Raw genomic sequence first — 16,261 nt, 5'->3', positions numbered from 1 at the left:
TGGTGAACGTAGGACGAAGCTGGTCAAGCGGCCGTGTGTCACCCCCGAGCGCTGGTGCAGTGCAGGGCCAATTCTCGGCAGCGTGGTATGCGGGGTTGGGATTTTATCAGCTTTCCCACACAAAGCAAGGCTGGGTCTGGCAGGAAAGGGACCTGGCAGGACCCACTGAGACACACACAGGGAAAAACAGCGGCTCCCGCAGGACAGGGGGCTGGTGGTCTAGGGAAAGATCTTCCCATCTTTGCTGGGCATTCCCCAAGCTCGGCTGCCAGTATAAAAGCGGGAAAACACCAAGAAATGAGGGAGCCCTCTTGGCGTGTTCAGGAGGGAGAAAGCTGTCTGGCTTTGCAGGGCAAGGAGAGGTGCCAAGTCCTGCGGGGGAAACTGAGCACCTGCCTGCAGCGGCCTGAAAACTTGGGGGATGGTGGAGGAGGTTACATCAAGCTCCAGGAGACCCGGATCCATTCCTAATGGAGCCCCTAACGGCCTCAGGGACCTTTCACAGCTCACTCTTTCCTGCTGCTGCCTTAGTTTCCTCAGCCGTGAATACGAGAAGCTGCAGCAATGCCTGCCAGCTTGGGGAGGGTCTCACAAGGCTCAAGTAATCAACGACTGCCATGCGTTGGAGATCTCAGGTGGAAGATGCCACCAAGATGCGAAGCTACAACGAATCACCGCTGACAGCCCTGGTTTTTTACTCGTAGGTTGAGCCATCTTTCCAAAAACACTTTGCACATGGCAGTCCTTGGCCTGCAAGCAGCTCTGTGGACACAGGGAAGTCTCATGGGATGCCAGGAATCCGTTGGCAGGGAGCCACACGCGAGACCTGGTTTTACGTGCGCACAGCGCTGCCGAAACACGGCCACGGCACTCGGTGCCCAGCGACATCGCGGCAAATCCCACCCCAGAGATGCCCTGGGGCAGCGCCTGGGGAAGGCAGCAGGGACAAAACGCGCCCTTATGGTGCCGCCCTGGCTCCGGGGTCTGTCACCAGAGACACGTCCCCGTCGCGGCCGGTGTGAGGGCAGAGCCGGGCCCATGGCGGTCAGGGCCATTGCAGCAGCAAGGCCCCCCCTCAAGGGATCGGGCCCTCCCAAGGCGGTTACCCCCAAGGGGATCAGGTCTCCCCAAGGCAGTGGGTCCCTCCCAGGGGTTCTGGGGGACCCCCAGGCATCGGGGTCCCCAAGGCAGAGGGGGACACCCCCCCCCTCACGCCGTGACCAGGCCGCAGCCCCTCACTGCCCCGCGTTAGTCCCCCGCCCCCGCGAGGCACCGCCCCGCCCCGCGCCGCCCCGCCCCGCCCCGCGCTCGCCCCGCGGCATTCTGGGATGAAACAGGATGTAGGCAGAACAGCGCGGGCGGACGGGCCGGGGCGGCGGGCCGCGCCGCGGAACGGCCAATGGGAACGCTGCGTGCCGGGCGGCGCGGCCAATGGGGGAGCGACGGGCCGCGCGCCGCAGCGGGCGGGGCGGTATTTGAGCGCGGCGCGGCGGCGAGGCGCAGAGCGCTCGGCGCGGCGCAGGGAACGGAGCGGAGCGGGCTGAGGCGAGCGGGTCCGGGCCTCCTCCCACCTCCTCCTCCTCCTCGGTGCCGTGCCTCGCCCTCCCGGGGTGGCCCTGTCACTGTGAAGGTGAGCGACGCCCTCGGCCGGGGCGGCGGGAAGCTCCGCGCCTCGCCTGGCCACCGGTCGCTCCGTGTGTGAGGTGGCGGCGGGGCCGCCCCGGGGGGACAGAAGGGGGTCGCAGCCCTGACCAGCCGGCGGGCTGACGGGCGGCTCCGGCCTGTGGGTGGCTCTCGGCGGCGCTCGGAGCTCGCCCCGCCCCGGTGGCCTGCCACCGGTGCGTTGCCAGCCCCGCTCCGGGCAAGGTCATCGCTGCTTCGGGTGCCCCCGGGGCTCCCCCCCCCCCCGCCGTGAAGGTCACGCAGGGCTCCGGCCTGCACATGCGCCTGGCTCCTGGGAGCGTCTCCCCGGGCCGCTTTCTGCCCTAGTGGGGAAGGGGCTGTGCCGCACCCCGTTCCCAGGGCCTTCTCCGGCCGTGGTGGGGGAGGGGGTGGGTGCTGGGCTTGACCCTCATCGCCCTCCTCGGTCTCCATGCTGTGCTGGTGAGGCAGGGCTGGGTGCTGGGCTTGGGCCTCATCCCTGTCCTCAGGCTCCATGCTGTTCTGGCGGGGGGAAGGTGCGGGTGCTGGGTTTGGGCCTCGTCTCACTCTTAGGGCTCCATCCTGCCCTGGGAGGGAAAAAGTGGGTGTGGGGGCTTGGGTCTCATCCCCCTCCCAAAGCCCCATCCTGTCCTGCCAGGGGAGTGGTTGAGTGCTGGGCTTGGGCCTCATACTCCTTCCAAGACCTCATTCTGCCCTGCTGAGGGAAGGGTTGTGTGCTGGCTTGGGCCTAATCCCCCTCCTAAGGCCTCATCCTGCCCTGGAGTGGCTGCTAGGGCTGTGGTCTTTTCTTGCTCCCTCAAGACCCCCTCCTGAGCTGGGGAAGGGGTGGCTGCTGGAGCTGTACTGTTACCCCTTGCCAGGCCTGTCCTACCCTGGGCTGGGTGCTGGGGCTTTGTGGCTCTCCTCAGAGAGGGCCAGATTTGGGTAGCAAAACCCCGAGGGCCAGCTGTGATCTTGTGGTTTAGGGATAAGATGTTTATGTGGTGCTGGTGGGCTGCCTTGTAGGGAGGATGCCTCTAACCCCATGGGGGAGTGAGCTGAGACTGGGGTCCCACTCTGTGCTGTTCGGGTGGGTGGATGGGGTGATGCTAAGAGCTGCTCCCTGCCCTGTGGAGGGTGCAGGGGACCCTCCCTCTGGCAGCACAGCCGGCTGCCAGCTCCTGTCATGGTTGGCCCGTGAAGGATGCTGTGCCCTGGAGCGGTGCGGTGCTGAGGAGGGCAGGCTGGCCAGCGCTTGCAGCTCTACTGAAGGATAATTGTTGGGTTGCTTTTTTTTTTTGTCAATGACGCTGTTGGCCCTCGGCAGCATGGGCCTGCACTGAGATGCTCCTTGCCTCAACAATGAGGAAGGAAGATGCTTTTTGCAGGTCACTCCGTGGCTGGTTGTGTAACAGCAAATGCCCTCTGAACTTGGTGTGCGGTGGAGGTGTGCGAAGGCCTGGTGTGTGCGAAGGCTTGCTTGCCCGCTCTCCCCAAAGAGGCTTTCCTGGAAGAATGACCCACAAGTGAATTTCTGCTACTTCCCTTTTCCTCTGGGCTGGACCCCCCAGAAGACTTTCTCAAGGGCTTGCCAGATTCCTGGGTAGTGAATCCAAATTTGAAGGCGATTGTTGGGCTGGTCTGCACCACGTCTTGTCTTGCAGGGGGTCTCTGGGCCACAGGCTCACACCCTCTGGCTTAAACTGCAGCACGGAGGGCAGCAAACAGCCTGGAAGTGGCTCTTCCAGAGCTGTGGCAGGGGCGTGTGCTCTCTGTTGGCGTTGGAGCTCAGTTCCTGTCATTCCTCCTGATGCTATTAGTGTATGTTAATAGCAGTGCTCTATTAAACCTTGTATCCAAAACGTGTAAATTAGGGTTGCAATAGAAGTCTTCAACTGCAGGCAGAGTGAAGAATTGAAGTATTGTAATCATAGGGCTGCAATTATGTAACTGGATTCTCTTTCTCTCTGTGTAGCAGGCTCCTTTAATTGCTGTAACAAAGCTACTCCTTCAGTTTTCTGGGACTGTTCCAGGAAGCGATCATTGCAGCAGATTTTCTTCAGTCCCCAGTAGAGCTAAAAACGTGTAGTTTCACTATTTCAAAACATGCTTGGTAGTATCGCTCAAGACTTACAGCGCTGTAAAAGGATTTGGGAAACTTAATGGTGCTCTGCAGGCTTAATTGGAGGCACTCCTTGCCATTAAGAAGCTTATTCCCACAAAGTTTTAATATGCTGTGGGAAGAGCTGCTGCAAAGGTGAGCAGTTATGGCCTGTCTCGGCACAGACCCTGGCTGGACCAGTCCCCTGGATAACATGTGCCTCCTGATGGGCCTCACGTGTGGCTTGGGAGCGAGGGGTCTGGTGCCCGGAGGGGTGTTGGGGTGTGCCAGCCAGCAGCAGGACTGCGTGGGGCTCCTTCCCCAGGGCACGTGCTTGACAAAAGGCTGCAGGGCTGGGGTTGTCAAATCCCTGTCTTTTGGGATGACACAAACTGTGCTGGAAACTTCCCGATGCTGAATGCCTGGAAAGGCCACAGCAGACCGGTGTGTAAATGGCTTCGGTGACTGGTTCTGAGCTAACTTGAAGAGGGCTACACAGTCAGCTCCAGTATACTGCTTTCTAGTTTCTCAAAGGTCACGGGCAACACTAGCATGCTGGTTTCTAGCATCTGTGTTGTGGTTCACAGGCAGCGGGAGGAAAAGGAGGCTGCTTTGGCAGGCCCTAGCTCTGTGGTGGGGCTTGCTTGCCCCTGTTTCTAGGCTGCAGCACGGTGTTAACCTGTTTCTAGCTTGTCAGACCGGCTTTGTCCCGTGGGAACAGCTGAAGTCTGGGTTTCAGTGGCAGAGCAGCAGTGAGGTGAGGGGATGATGATAGGCTGAATGTGGAACAATGCTCCTTCCAGGCTAAACTAGCAGCAGTAACTTTAACTCCTGGTGTGGAGTGGAATAAAAACACTGCTGCTGTTAAGGTGCTTCCCAAGCCTCCCTGCCGGAGAAGGGCAGCCTGGGATCCATTGTTGGCAAGGCCCTGACAAGATGATGCTCTGAACCACTGGGGCACCTGGAAGGCAAACTTGGCTGTAGCCTATGGATGTGGAGGAGGGCTGTGGCTCTCTGCAGATCCCGTCTCCTCCCACGCAGCGAGCTCCTTCTGCCTGTGGTTAATGCAGGTGGTGATGTCTACCCTCCGGGCAGTGCCAGTGCTCCAGCCATAAGGGGTGCCTCACCCTGGGACTGCTGTGGGTTGCCCTGATAAACTCCCCCGGGCTGTAACAGGGGGTTTGTAGTGCCGCAGCCTGCCGTAGAAAGGACAACCTCTGATGCACAGGAGGCTTTGCTTTTCTTGGGAAGGGATTAAAGGAATCTATGTTCTGCCTTAGGTTCACGATGTCTGACAGAAAGGCTGTGATCAAGAATGCGGACATGTCTGAGGACATGCAGCAGGATGCTGTAGACTGTGCTACACAGGCAATGGAGAAGTACAACATAGAAAAGGACATTGCAGCGTATATAAAGAAGGTAACTACGGGATGAGGGGGCTGCTCTGGCTGAGACTTCCTGAAGCTCTTAAGTATGTGTGCCTGTCGTGAGCCTGAGTGTCTGAGCCTTCGTACTTGCGCGTTTGGAGGGAGAAGATGCTTTCTTCTTGGCTTCTTTACTGCTGTTCCCAAGAGGATGGAGTGACTTCTCCAAGGTCAGAGGATGGCTGTGGCAGAGCAGGGCCTGGTCTGTTGCTCTGGCAAGCTCTGAGCAAACAAGAGTGAGTGCTGTCCCTCTGGATTTGCCAGCATAGAAAGAGCTGGCTGCAGTCTCTGCTTAGGACTTGCTCCACAGATGCTGCTGCTTGACTTGCAGCACCGGTGCCTGGTGGGATTACTCTGACCCTTCACTCGAAGTGGGCAGCTGTGCATGAGCTGTTGTGCCTGCCCTGTTCCCGGCTCTGGGGCAGGTGGTGGGGAGGAGGCTGGGGGCCTTGTGCTGGCGGGAGGGTTGTGAAATGGGCTGCTTTAAAACCAGGGCAAGCAGCTGCCCTGACTTGTGAAGAGGTGTCTCCCCTTTTGCAGGAGCAGCCCCTTAACTGAAGTCTTGTGCTTGATGGCACCTGAGGAGCTGTCAGTTCCCTCTGGAGCTGCTTCTCCGAATGGTCAGGCAGTGCTTTTGAAGGAGGAAAGGGTGACTTTGCAGGCAGTGTGTTCCTGGCACCTGGGCTAGCTTTTGGGCCTTGCTTGTGATCTAAGCTTGAATGTGAAGGGTTCGAAGGTGGCTCCTGACTTCTCAGATCACTTTTGAGGCAAAGCTTATCTCAAAGTGCTCGGGGCAACGCAGCCTGTAAAGTGAGCGAGTGCAACAGAAGACATCCAAATAGAGGTTTGGCCTTTATTTCCTGAGAGTGTATTGGGAGGAGGGAAGCAATTTGATGCCCCTTCATGCCCTGGCAGGAAAGCCTTTTCCTTACTTCAAAGGTTACCTGCAAAGAGCTCAAACTGTCTTGCCGCTGTCTGAGGACTAACACTTGCTTTAATCTTGAACGTTGAGTCTGTTCTTCTGGCTCTGTCTCAGGGGAGGGAAGGGTGTTCTTGGGAGTTGTGTATTAATTAGAGGGAGGAAAATGGTCTTTAACCCTCTTACCTGCTAAGTAGGAGAAGACTCGCTATTAAGCCAGCATTCGGCTCGCTCGCCCCGACCTCTTAGGTCTCCGTGTGCCGTTTGGCCTGTGAGCTTGCCTGCTCGTTTCCAATGTCAATTTTTCCCCTTTATGTGAGGAAGAGCCCCAAACAGCAGAAGCCAACCTTCTCCTTCCTTTTTTTAGGTGACCTTTAAGCTCAAATGCCTTGCTGGAGCAGACATGCCAAAATCTTCTTTTATTTTTTTTTTGTGAGTGGGTTTGGAATGGGAGAGGAGAAATATTCCCCTGAGCTAGCCTACATGCAGGGCTTGCATACCGAGGAGAGCTCTTGCATGTGCTCTTTCTGCCCAGGGCTGATGGGTGCTCTGAGTTTCAGGAGATGACTTGCTTGTGTTGGATCCTTCAAACAATCCAGCGCAGAGGTCTGGTTGTGTCTAGTCACTACCTTGCTTAATATAATAGTGTCTTGCAGTGGGGAATCTAAAGATGTTGCAGGTGGGAGGAGAGGCGATAGTGTGTGAGCAGAACCAATGAAGAATTTGTGCTGAGAACTATTTTCATGTGGGCTTTCTTGGCCTTAATGCCTCTCTTCTCTTTCTTCAGGAATTTGACAAGAAATACAACCCAACTTGGCACTGCATTGTTGGCAGAAACTTTGGCAGCTATGTAACACATGAGACAAAGCACTTCATCTATTTTTACTTGGGTCAGGTTGCAATTCTTCTCTTCAAGTCTGGATAGGAAGTAGGAGCAAGTGAAATTTGGACTGTAATGCACTGATGGCTGAAGCCACGACTCCCTTTAACATGGCTATGCCGCTGCATGGACTGTATACTATATTTAATGTGTATATGTTGCAGTAAAAATCTACTTCTGTTTAGTTGCCTGGGAAGAAGGCGGCATTTTTTTGTTACTGCTTTTTTTGGTTGTATTGCACTAGGAAACCTGTAAATGCTTAAACAATGGCCTTTACGTGGGAAGAAATAAAACTATTCCACAACAGCTCCCTCAGTGGTAACTCCTTCTTTGAGGCTGGGAAAACTTCTTTGGGCAGGCCAAAAGACCCTGACTTCCTTACCGAGTTTTATTAGACTGTTAATCTTGTAACGAGGAGCGAAGCCAGTGTGAGCCTCTGTACCCACCCTGCAGACTGTAGAGAGCTGGCTCTCCCAGTACCCTCAGTGCAGGTACTTAGACCTTCCCTGAAAGCTGGTGGGGTGGCTCTTGGTGACGTGGCTTTCACACACAAGTTGAACTCCACCTCGGACTGTGAAAAACAGCCTTGCAGCTGGCACCCTCGGTGTTCTCTTTCAGTGCCCATCACTGTATTTTTGGCTCTGCTGAAACACTGACCTAGACTTGTAAACAGCTCAGCCTGGTCTAGAAGACTTCAACAAACATCCCTCTGAGTCTCTGCTTGCTGCTGAAAGCAGCATCCTGTGGCTGAAGTCTTTAGACCTTGATACTGAGATCTAAAGCCACGTGGCCCGTCCCTGAAATGGAGTAGGATATCAAATTGGTGACTACTGACAACAGCTCTATTTGGCATGTTCTTAGCCAGTTGTCTCAACACTGCCTTAACTTGACGCTCTCCTTAAAGCAAGCTAGTCATGTGGAAGACTTGTAAGTGGCCACTGTCTCTCTTTTTTTTTTTAATTTTATTTTATGTAGCTGATAAGCTATTTCTGGAGGCCTGTCCTCCATGTTCTGATATCTGCTTTTGTTCTTAAAGCACAGTACCAAGAAGTTAAATTTACATGTGATGTTTGTGTGAAGGAAACTCATGTGACATCTGCTTCAAAGGCAGACAAATGTCTTGGTCTCCAGTAGGTTCAGCAGTGATGTTGTCTTAGTGTGTCCTGACTCTTGGATTACACTGCAGGAAGTTCTTTTTATCTGGGTGTGGAGAAATGCTGTGTGATGGCAAGTAAATACCTGGTGCTTGTCATAAGGTCTATTTATTGGCTTGCTAACTGATGCCCCTGGGCTGGTGAGCCTAACTTGTGTCGCTGAGGGGAATTTGGTGTTGGTAGCAAGTCCCTGCTGGGGGAGAAAGGGCAGAGTGAAGGGAGCTCTTCATTGTGAAATGACTTGAAGACCCAGGTTGACTACTTCCTGAAGTAAAAGTCCTTCTTGTCTCTGTGCAAAATCCAAAGTATGCCTAATTTTGTAATATTGATAGAACAATGTTGTAACTAGAAAGAATGTAGATGTCATGACTTCATGTTGATGGAAATGTCTGCACTGGGGTAATGTGCCTTGGACTGTCCGGGGCACTCTTGTGGTCTTGTCTGTTCAGAACTCCGGGTCTGAAAGGAGAATGTTTTGGGTTTGTTTTTTTCCAAGCATGAGTCTAATGTGAACCTGTTCACGGTCTCTCGTGGAGCAAGATCTGTTCCCTTCATAACTGCAATGGCTCAAATACCATTTATTTTTTTCAAACATTAAAGGTGAATTGACACATTTAAACAGCCTCTAGTTTCTTCTTCATTGCCGGCTGTCCCAAGCAAAAACTGCGCTTGTCCAGAGAGGGTGAGCAGCGAGTTCTCTGCCCTGGAAGATGCTGGTGCCCCAGAGGAGGCAGGTCTGCAGAGGGAGGAACCACCCGAAGAGCCGATGTGGCCCGTCTGTGCTGGTGCTGCCCTCCAGCCTGGCTCAAGAGAAGGAGGGCTCGAGGGGAGGGTGTCCTGCTGCAGCGCCGCTGGGATGCTTCTGGGGCAGGGGGCTCACCTCTTCATGACTTCAGGCAGACTGGGGGTGGGATGGCAGCTGGGGGCCTGGCTCCTGTATGTGCTCAAAGGTGTCTCCCTGCTTTGCAGGAAAGTGGGTTTTCCCTTCAGGCTTCCTCCCTGGGCTCAGCAGAAAGGGGAGGTCTCTCGCCCGTTGCCTGAAGCTGGTCTGTGTTTAATGCCTCTTGTGCTGCAGGTGCTGTGGGCTTGCCCTTCAACACCCCCCCTCAGCTTCCTATCTCGCTCCTGATGCGACCTCAATTTGGAGTTGTGGCCTCCCTGATGTTTTGGGAAAGCTGTGAGCGCTTACCCACGACAGTAGTGTAACAGCTATGCTGTGGGACAGTAACACCAGCGTGAGAAAGGAGGGGAAGCTGAGCTGTAGACAACATGACTCATGCTAAGCAGCTATGAAATGAGCTGAACCTGAAACTCCCAAGCAAGCAGCAGCGTGGCTGTTACACACAGGCAATCTGCTATAACCTACCCCCAGCAGCGCTGAAAAGCAGAGGTGGTTTCTACTTTGGGGGAGCTGGCAGCGATGCTCCTCCTTCAGTAGCCGCAGCCAGCGTTTTAACTGGAAGCCTGGCTGCAGGATTTAAGCTCCAGCCGTGCTGTGGCTCTGTACTCCTGGCCTGGATTAACGCTGCGGCTCCCAGAAAACATTTGCAGCCTTGTGGGGTTGAGGTCCTTGAGCCCCCTTGGTGCACAGGGCTCTTGGTCAAAGCAAGTGGTGGAGAAGCCCTCCCGAACGCCAGCTGCAGCACAGGAGCCTGCTAATCCAAACCTGAGCTGAAAAACTCCTCCAGCCCCAGTTCCATCTGTGGGAAAGCAGCCCTTCCAGCCACGTGTCCAGTGGCTGTGGCGCTGGTGTAAATCGGTCCCTGGTGGGAGGTGGAGGCCCTGCCAGGGCTGGAGGGGCAGCGTGCCCTGGAGCTGACACACGCAAGTAGAAAGCGGGTTTGGTGCTTCCTTAGAAGTGTCCCTGCAGCAGGAGTCCTGCTTGAGGCTGAGGAAGAGGAGCTCCAGCTCACTCCTTTAGCGATTAGTGGAACCGAGCCCTGCTCAGCTCCCCGTAACCCCTGCGATGGCCACCACCACGGTACGGTGCGTCCTCAGCCTTCCCCCCAGCCATCTCTGGCGTAGCGCCGCGGCTCTGGAAGGTACAAACCGCCTGAAGTTAAGCAGCGCTTCCCTCTGCACGGCTGAGAGCAGGGAGAGGTTTTACCACGGAGCTTTCTGTCCCCGCTGCCTTCCCCTCCTGCTCCCCAGCAGCTGTCTGGCACAGCTCTTGGCTTCCACTTTTTCCATTGCTGGGCTCGGCTTTGTCTCCAGTTTCCACCAGGCGCAGGTGTCCTGCGTGGTGCCTCGAAGCATTAACTGTTTCCATCCTGGAGAGGCCAACAGCGTCCCGAGTTTCAATGGGAGCATGAAGCTGTTTGGAAACATCTGGATCTGGGGCGCTGAGTGGAAGGTATGTATCTGGGGGGAAACATCTGGAGAAAGAAACTGCTTCCAGATGCATTTGGGCAAAAATGCTATTTAAATGTAAACTCCATATACGTTACTGTCCCGCCTTACAAGCGTTCAGGAACCGCCTGACTGCAGGGGAGCCCGAGGTGCTGGCTGCTGCTTGCGGGGGGAGGTCTGGGTGCAGGACTGGCTGCAGATGTGCGTGTGCACCCGCTGCGGGTAACGGCGCGGTTTGTGGTGGGGGAGAGCGCCGCATTATTTTCTCTTGTACAAGCCAAGTTATTCAGCTCCTCGTGTCGAGTATTTCTTCCAGATGTGGCCTTACCAAAGCAAAGTTTTGCGGTGCTGCAGAGCAGACAGGCTGGGTTTTGGTAGCTCTGCTCCACGTGTGTGACTACTAGACATCGTGTAGGATGCATTCTTCTGCGGAGGGAGCATGGGGTAAAGCCGCAGGAGAAGGTGCGTGACCCCATTAGCAGGGAGAGCTAGCCTTGGTTCCCGGCACAAGGTTCTTCCCCCCCCACTTCTCTCTGGCCACCTGGGACTCCAGGAAGGGCCAAAGTGACGGCAACGTCCTCCCCACCCTGGGCACCCTGCTCCGGGGGGAACACCCAGGCTGCAGGTCAGGGCTCTCCTTCCCCCCCATCCAGCAAAGCCAGCCTGCGGCGCTGCCGCCGCAGTGTTAATCCACCCCAGGCACGTGGAAGCCGAGCCTGTCGCTGGGAAAGCCGGTACCCAACGGACACGTTCCTTCTCGCCCTGCTTTTGCGGGAGATTTGAGATGAAGCGAGAAAACATGGAAATAATTTTTATCTCGCGCTCAGTCTCCGATGGGTAAATCCTGAGGAGGCCGGTGCCACACAGTGAAGGAAGCAGGGCTGTGCCATCCCTGCCCACCCGAGGTTTCCCTGCTTTGTTCTATTTATTGAGCAACGATCCTGACACCCTTTCCCAGACTGTGACTCATAGCGGCACTATCTGTGCATAAGCCGTGCGTCTCGGAGCGCTTTATAGATACAGGAGCTGCAGGAGCCTCGCAGGAGCCAACTGTGTTTATTAAAAGATGATCAGATGTTTCCTCCCTTAAGGCGGTGTCTAGCTGAGGCTGAGTAATAACTCATTACCAACGAGACAAATAACTGCTCATCGTCAGGTCAGCGCCTTCCCCAGCCCTCCCGTTAGCGATGCAGGCACCGTGCTTCTGCACCGAGCGCCGGTGGCCTCGGCACCCAGCACCGGGGTTAAGGAGGGAGCTGCCCTGCTGGACGCCGCTCCGGTCCCTGTCCCTGCTGCTGCTGGCAGCCTGAGCAGGGGCAACCCCGGCGGGGGGCAACCCCGGGCTCTGCTCGGCTGCTCCCCAGGGCTTGGCCCTGGGTTAAGCTTGAGGAACGGTTTTATCCAGCCCGGGTGTAGCTGGTTTCCCCCCGCCTGTGGAAGCGGGCTGCTGTAGTGGCCTCGCAGGCCGCGTCTTTCTGTCCTAGTGCTGGGCACTCGGAGCGAATGCACCAGAGCTTGCTGTGGCCCGGTGGAAAAATCAATGGTGGGCCAGCACAGCGTGCCGCAGAGGCGCCCCGGGAGCCCTGCCGGGGCCGTGGGCAAGGCGGGATGTAACGTTCCACCACGTCCCCTGTCCCGGTGTGCCCCGTGCTGCCCGACGTGGCAGCGCTTGCTCACGGGGCTCGCTCTCTCTTGAGGGCTGGGCTGGAGGAGCGGGAGGCAGCGAGGAGCGGGGCCAGCGCTCATCCCCTTGCGGGACGTGGGGCCGGGACCCTTGCAGGCTTGGTCAGAGGCTTTCCTCAGACGCCATCCTCCGGCGCGGTCGCCGTGGCCCTTCCCTGCCAGAAGCCGTGGCATCCCTCCATGTCCTTTGTTCCCTCCCTTGCTTACGCGTCTCCGTTGATTTATGGCCATTGCGGAGCAGCCTGACCGCAGCCCAGAGCCTGGCCAGGCTGCGTGTCCTCCCCCCCAGCCTGCTGGGCAGGGAGGCTTTTGGGGACATCCAAGCCCCCCCTGCGCAATAAGGCCCCCTCTGCATTTAAACACGTGCGTGGCCTTTTCTTTCCCCTCCTTCCAGCCTGGGTGTGAATGAAGTGCTTTCAGGGGGAGGAGATTGCCGGGAGCCCCGCTCTCCCTGTGCATGGGTTGCAGCCCATAAAAGCATCCGAGGAATCCGCCGCAGCAGTCCCTGCGCGGGGTGAGCGCCGTGAAAGCCGCCTTTTGTTCCCGCAGCCCTGGCCACCGAGTCCCACACAGGGACGGGGCTGGAATCTGCAGAGCTGGACGGGTGCTCCCACCGGCACGTCGCCCTTCGCGGCCCCGTCGTGGGCGCCACGCTGCACCCAGGCCGTCGGGAAAAGGTTTTCCCCATGTCTTACCCCGGCCAGGGTGGGCAGCCTGGGGTGAGCAGCGTTGGGTGCCACCGGGGGCGCGACGGAAGGATTTCGCCGGGGTTTACCAGCAGGGTTGAGCGCCTGCCGGTACACAGCAGTGTGACCCAAGCTTTAGCCCTGTGCTGCTTAAGCTGAGTCAGAGGAACGGAAATCCCTTCTTACACAGATATTTTTCCACTAAGTGTTCGATTACAGGTTTGGGGTTTAATCTCGCACCCATCTCGCGCGGTTGCCGGCCGGCCGTGCCGCTCGCCCGCTGCCTGCCGGGGCCGCGCCGGCAGGGAAGGACGGAGGGCTGACACCGAGCCAGGACGTGCCTCCGCTGCAGCCTGCACACAGGCGGCTGGCGCCCAGCCCAGAACATGGCTCTGGAAAATAAAATAAATGCCTTTTTTGTTGTTGAGGAAAGCCCAGACCGCTTTGACAAGGACAAAACCTCTTCCTAAATCCGGTTTTAAAAAGTCCTGTTTTCTCTTCAGGGTTCAAAATGACCCGGCCAAAAGCATCTGCTCCTCCGCGGCCAGCTTGGGTGGGGTAAACCTGGGCCCACGTCGCAAACGCTCCCTCTGCGACTGTGGCTTGTGGGGGGACGGAGGGACAGCACCCGTGTGGCCCCCTTCCAGCAGGGTCCCCACCCGTGGGTGCTGGCAGGGGGTCCTTGGACCTTCTCTGTATTGTCACCAGCAGGAGAAAACCATCGGGTGACTCAGCAAGGACTGGGTGCCAGGCCAGGGCTCTGTCACTGTCCTCCAGCAAGACTGACGTGTGCAATTCGGGCAGAGCCTGGGCTGGCTAAAGATACCGTGTTACTTAAATATTTTATAGAAAATCATTAAGCAATTAAATCTGGCGGATCTCACATCATAGAAGAAGCAGCTTGAAGTCTGTGCAGTAAAGAGGGCACAGCTTCCCGGTCGTTTGGGATGTCTTCCTGGAGTCTTAATTCCAATCCTTGCTTCAGAATAACTATAATTATCTCTTAATTGCCGTTATTGTTTAACATTTTTAGCATTTGCAAGTGCAAACTGTTACAGTTTTCCATGCAGATACAATCAGTAGCCGGGGTTCACAATGAAAGCAATTAAAATCCTGTGATTATTACAAGCCTGCGTGTCTATACAACGGCTCCAATCTGCATAACTTGCCAAGACGTAGGCTAGAAACTCAGACAAATTTAGCATTTATTTAGTAACCCAGCAAAGCTACTACCTCTCGCTGCCTCCAATGATTCGCATCTACAGCACTTTTTAGAAGGACGCGAGCGTTGAGGGGAGGGGAAAGAAAGCATTTTCTAGAATACATCCCTGGAGAATATACAGCGACGATAAAATTATGCACATGAATTATGCATATGAATTATGATTTCACTCCTATTTTTGTTGGGATTAGCTCATGTTTGGTGCGCATCCCTGGCAGGTTGCTGGCGGTTCGGCAGCTAGCAGCGCGCTCTCCAACTCCCAGCAGGTCACTGCAGTTTCGGGTCCCGCGTTCCCGCGGGCTCGCAGAGCTTCTTGGGGATCCAGCCCGCGGTGGCGACGGCAGCCCCCGCTCCTTCACCCCCTTCGGGTCTGGGCAGGTAGTTTTTCTGTGTTAATTTATGGCACCTCTTCTGAAAACGTGCCACGGATGAAAACAGATTTGGGTATAAAACTAAATAAGCGAGTCTGCGCTATTTTGTATGGAGGGGGAGGCGTTTGGTGGCTCTGCTGCTGCCACCAGCCAGCTTTGCCGCTGTCCCCCAGGTCCCCACCATCTCCTGGGGAAGGCAGACGTTCAAACATCCCAGCCTCTGCCAGCCTTGGGGAGATGAAGCCCGGGGAGAGGAGCGCAGGGGGGAGGCAGGAGCAGCGCTTCCAAAATCCCCGCACCAGGCTCGGTGGCAGCCCCAGCACACAGACCATTAAATAAAGCCAGTTTGGGAATCCCGAGCCCCCTTTCCAAGGAGGGCTGGTGACCCCAGCCCATGGGTGTTCCCGCGTGAAAGGAGGTTTAATGGCCCTTATTGCAGGGGAGGAATTATCCTAATTAGCCAAATCGCAGGGGCAAGGAGCAGGCTGGGCCTGAGCGAGTGGGGCTCGGGGGTCCAGGCTGGGGTGGGTGCAGGCACGGGCACCCTTCCTGTGATGGGACCACATGGGGAGGCTCGAGGGGCTCATGGGTGCTGCCGGCCCAGGTCCTTCCCTTGTGCCATCCCACACGCCCTGTCCCATCCCTCGTCCATCCTCCGTTGCTGCTGCTGCTGCCTTGTGGTAACATCCCTGACAATCCAGCAGTCGTTTGCATGAGAAAATGAGATTAGGAAAGTATTTCAAGTATTTGTGTCTGTTGTTCAGTGGCAAACAAACCCGGAGCCAGCGCTGTTTGTCCCGCCAGCTGGCCTGAAGCTTGGGAAAACAGCCCTGGGAAGGCAGTGGGAGACACCTTTGGCTCCAGGAGATAATGCTAAGTGAATTTGCACGTCCCTTTGGGGAATGGTAGGTGTGTAGCGTGGTGCAGGCAGGGGCACTCGCTAAATCCCCCTCCCAGGGATGGAGCACCCGCAGGTGCATGTTTGCAGGCACCCCTCTGCGGCCGGGGGGGCTCCCTGGGACAGCCCCTGCTCCTTCACCGATCTCAGGTCTGGGGCAAGTAGCTTTTCTGGTCCCGCTGTCCTCGACCCAGCTGCTCTCCTGCTCTCTAAGCTGAGTGAGTCGCCTGAGAACCAGCGTGGCTCGGGAGGAGAGCACAGCTCGTGACACCGGTGTGTAACGCACCGCGACGCTCCACACGGTGCGGGCAAAACGCAGGCAGCTGGTGCAGCCACGTGGGCTTCCCCGGAGGTTTGAGCAGGTCAGAGGAGCGGGGATTTTTTTTGACGTTCAGGTGGTTCTCATCTGCTTTGAAACGCTGCTGATAGGAAGCGAAAAGTCGGTAAATTTGGACGGTCCCAGGAAAGAGGACCAACGGCAGGACTGACAGAAACAGCAGCATTCGGGAAAGCCTGGGACTGAATTCCCCCCAAAATTCCCATCTGTGTTTTGGACCAGTTGTGCTCCCAGAGCAGTAAGATTCAGATGAACTCTTCTTTTACAGGAAGAGACACAGCTGACAAAGCGGAAAGGCGAGGAGGAGGCAGGGAGAACCATCAGCAGCTCCCAGGTCATCACTTTGTCAAAACCAGCAGGTATCTGCCGTGCCCTTGAGCTCCCTATCGTGGCTCCTCTTTCGCTTGGCTTCCCCGTGGCAGCTGTCACCCTCCCTGCATTATCAAACCACCTGCCTGAATTTCGAGGAAGTCATCCATATATTCAACAGGAATATCAATTTCCAGGAGCTCCTGGGGGCCTTGAGATCAGAGCAGCTAAATCCAGGGTTTCTGTTGAGCTGTGCTCACACCGCTGGAGCTGGAATTCCTCTTGGC

At 56.3% G+C, this 16,261-nt stretch overlaps 1 protein-coding gene across 3 annotated transcripts; it reads left to right on the top strand.

Moving 5' to 3' along the window:
- The first annotated feature begins 1,545 nt into the window (after positions 1–1,545).
- DYNLL2 (dynein light chain LC8-type 2) lies at positions 1,546–8,738 on the top strand. Of its 3 annotated transcripts, none has more exons than XM_086475055.1 (3): positions 1,546–1,630; positions 5,023–5,161; positions 6,873–8,738. In XM_086475055.1, exons 2-3 carry the CDS (start codon positions 5,030–5,032, stop codon positions 7,008–7,010), a joined length of 270 nt encoding a protein of 89 aa, XP_086331181.1. In that variant the 5' UTR covers positions 1,546–1,630; positions 5,023–5,029; the 3' UTR covers positions 7,011–8,738. The 3 variants fall into 3 exon arrangements, with proteins under 3 accessions (XP_086331181.1, XP_086331182.1, XP_009956129.1); XM_086475056.1 differs by lacking the exon at positions 1,546–1,630 and adding an exon at positions 3,223–3,244; XM_009957827.2 differs by lacking the exon at positions 1,546–1,630 and having other exon boundaries at positions 5,009–5,161.
- The last annotated feature ends 7,523 nt before the right edge of the window (positions 8,739–16,261 follow it).

The sequence above is a fragment of the Leptosomus discolor genome, chromosome 18 (genome assembly GCF_034619465.1).
Source record: "Leptosomus discolor isolate bLepDis1 chromosome 18, bLepDis1.hap2, whole genome shotgun sequence".
Lineage (NCBI taxonomy): Eukaryota > Metazoa > Chordata > Aves > Leptosomiformes > Leptosomidae > Leptosomus > Leptosomus discolor.
The sequence above is the reverse complement of the archived record's forward strand: the minus strand, read 5'-3'. Positions and strand labels throughout refer to the sequence as shown.

What these genes read in the sequence shown, in the direction of transcription:
- DYNLL2 (XM_009957827.2), top strand. Translation starts at nt 5,009, where the DNA reads ATGTTCTGCCTTAGGTTCACGATGTCTGACAGAAAGGCTGTGATCAAG. An exon ending in TTGCAGCGTATATAAAGAAG is followed by an intron (nt 5,162 to 6,872) that starts GTAACTACGGGA and finishes CTCTTTCTTCAG; the next exon opens with GAATTTGACAAGAAATACAA.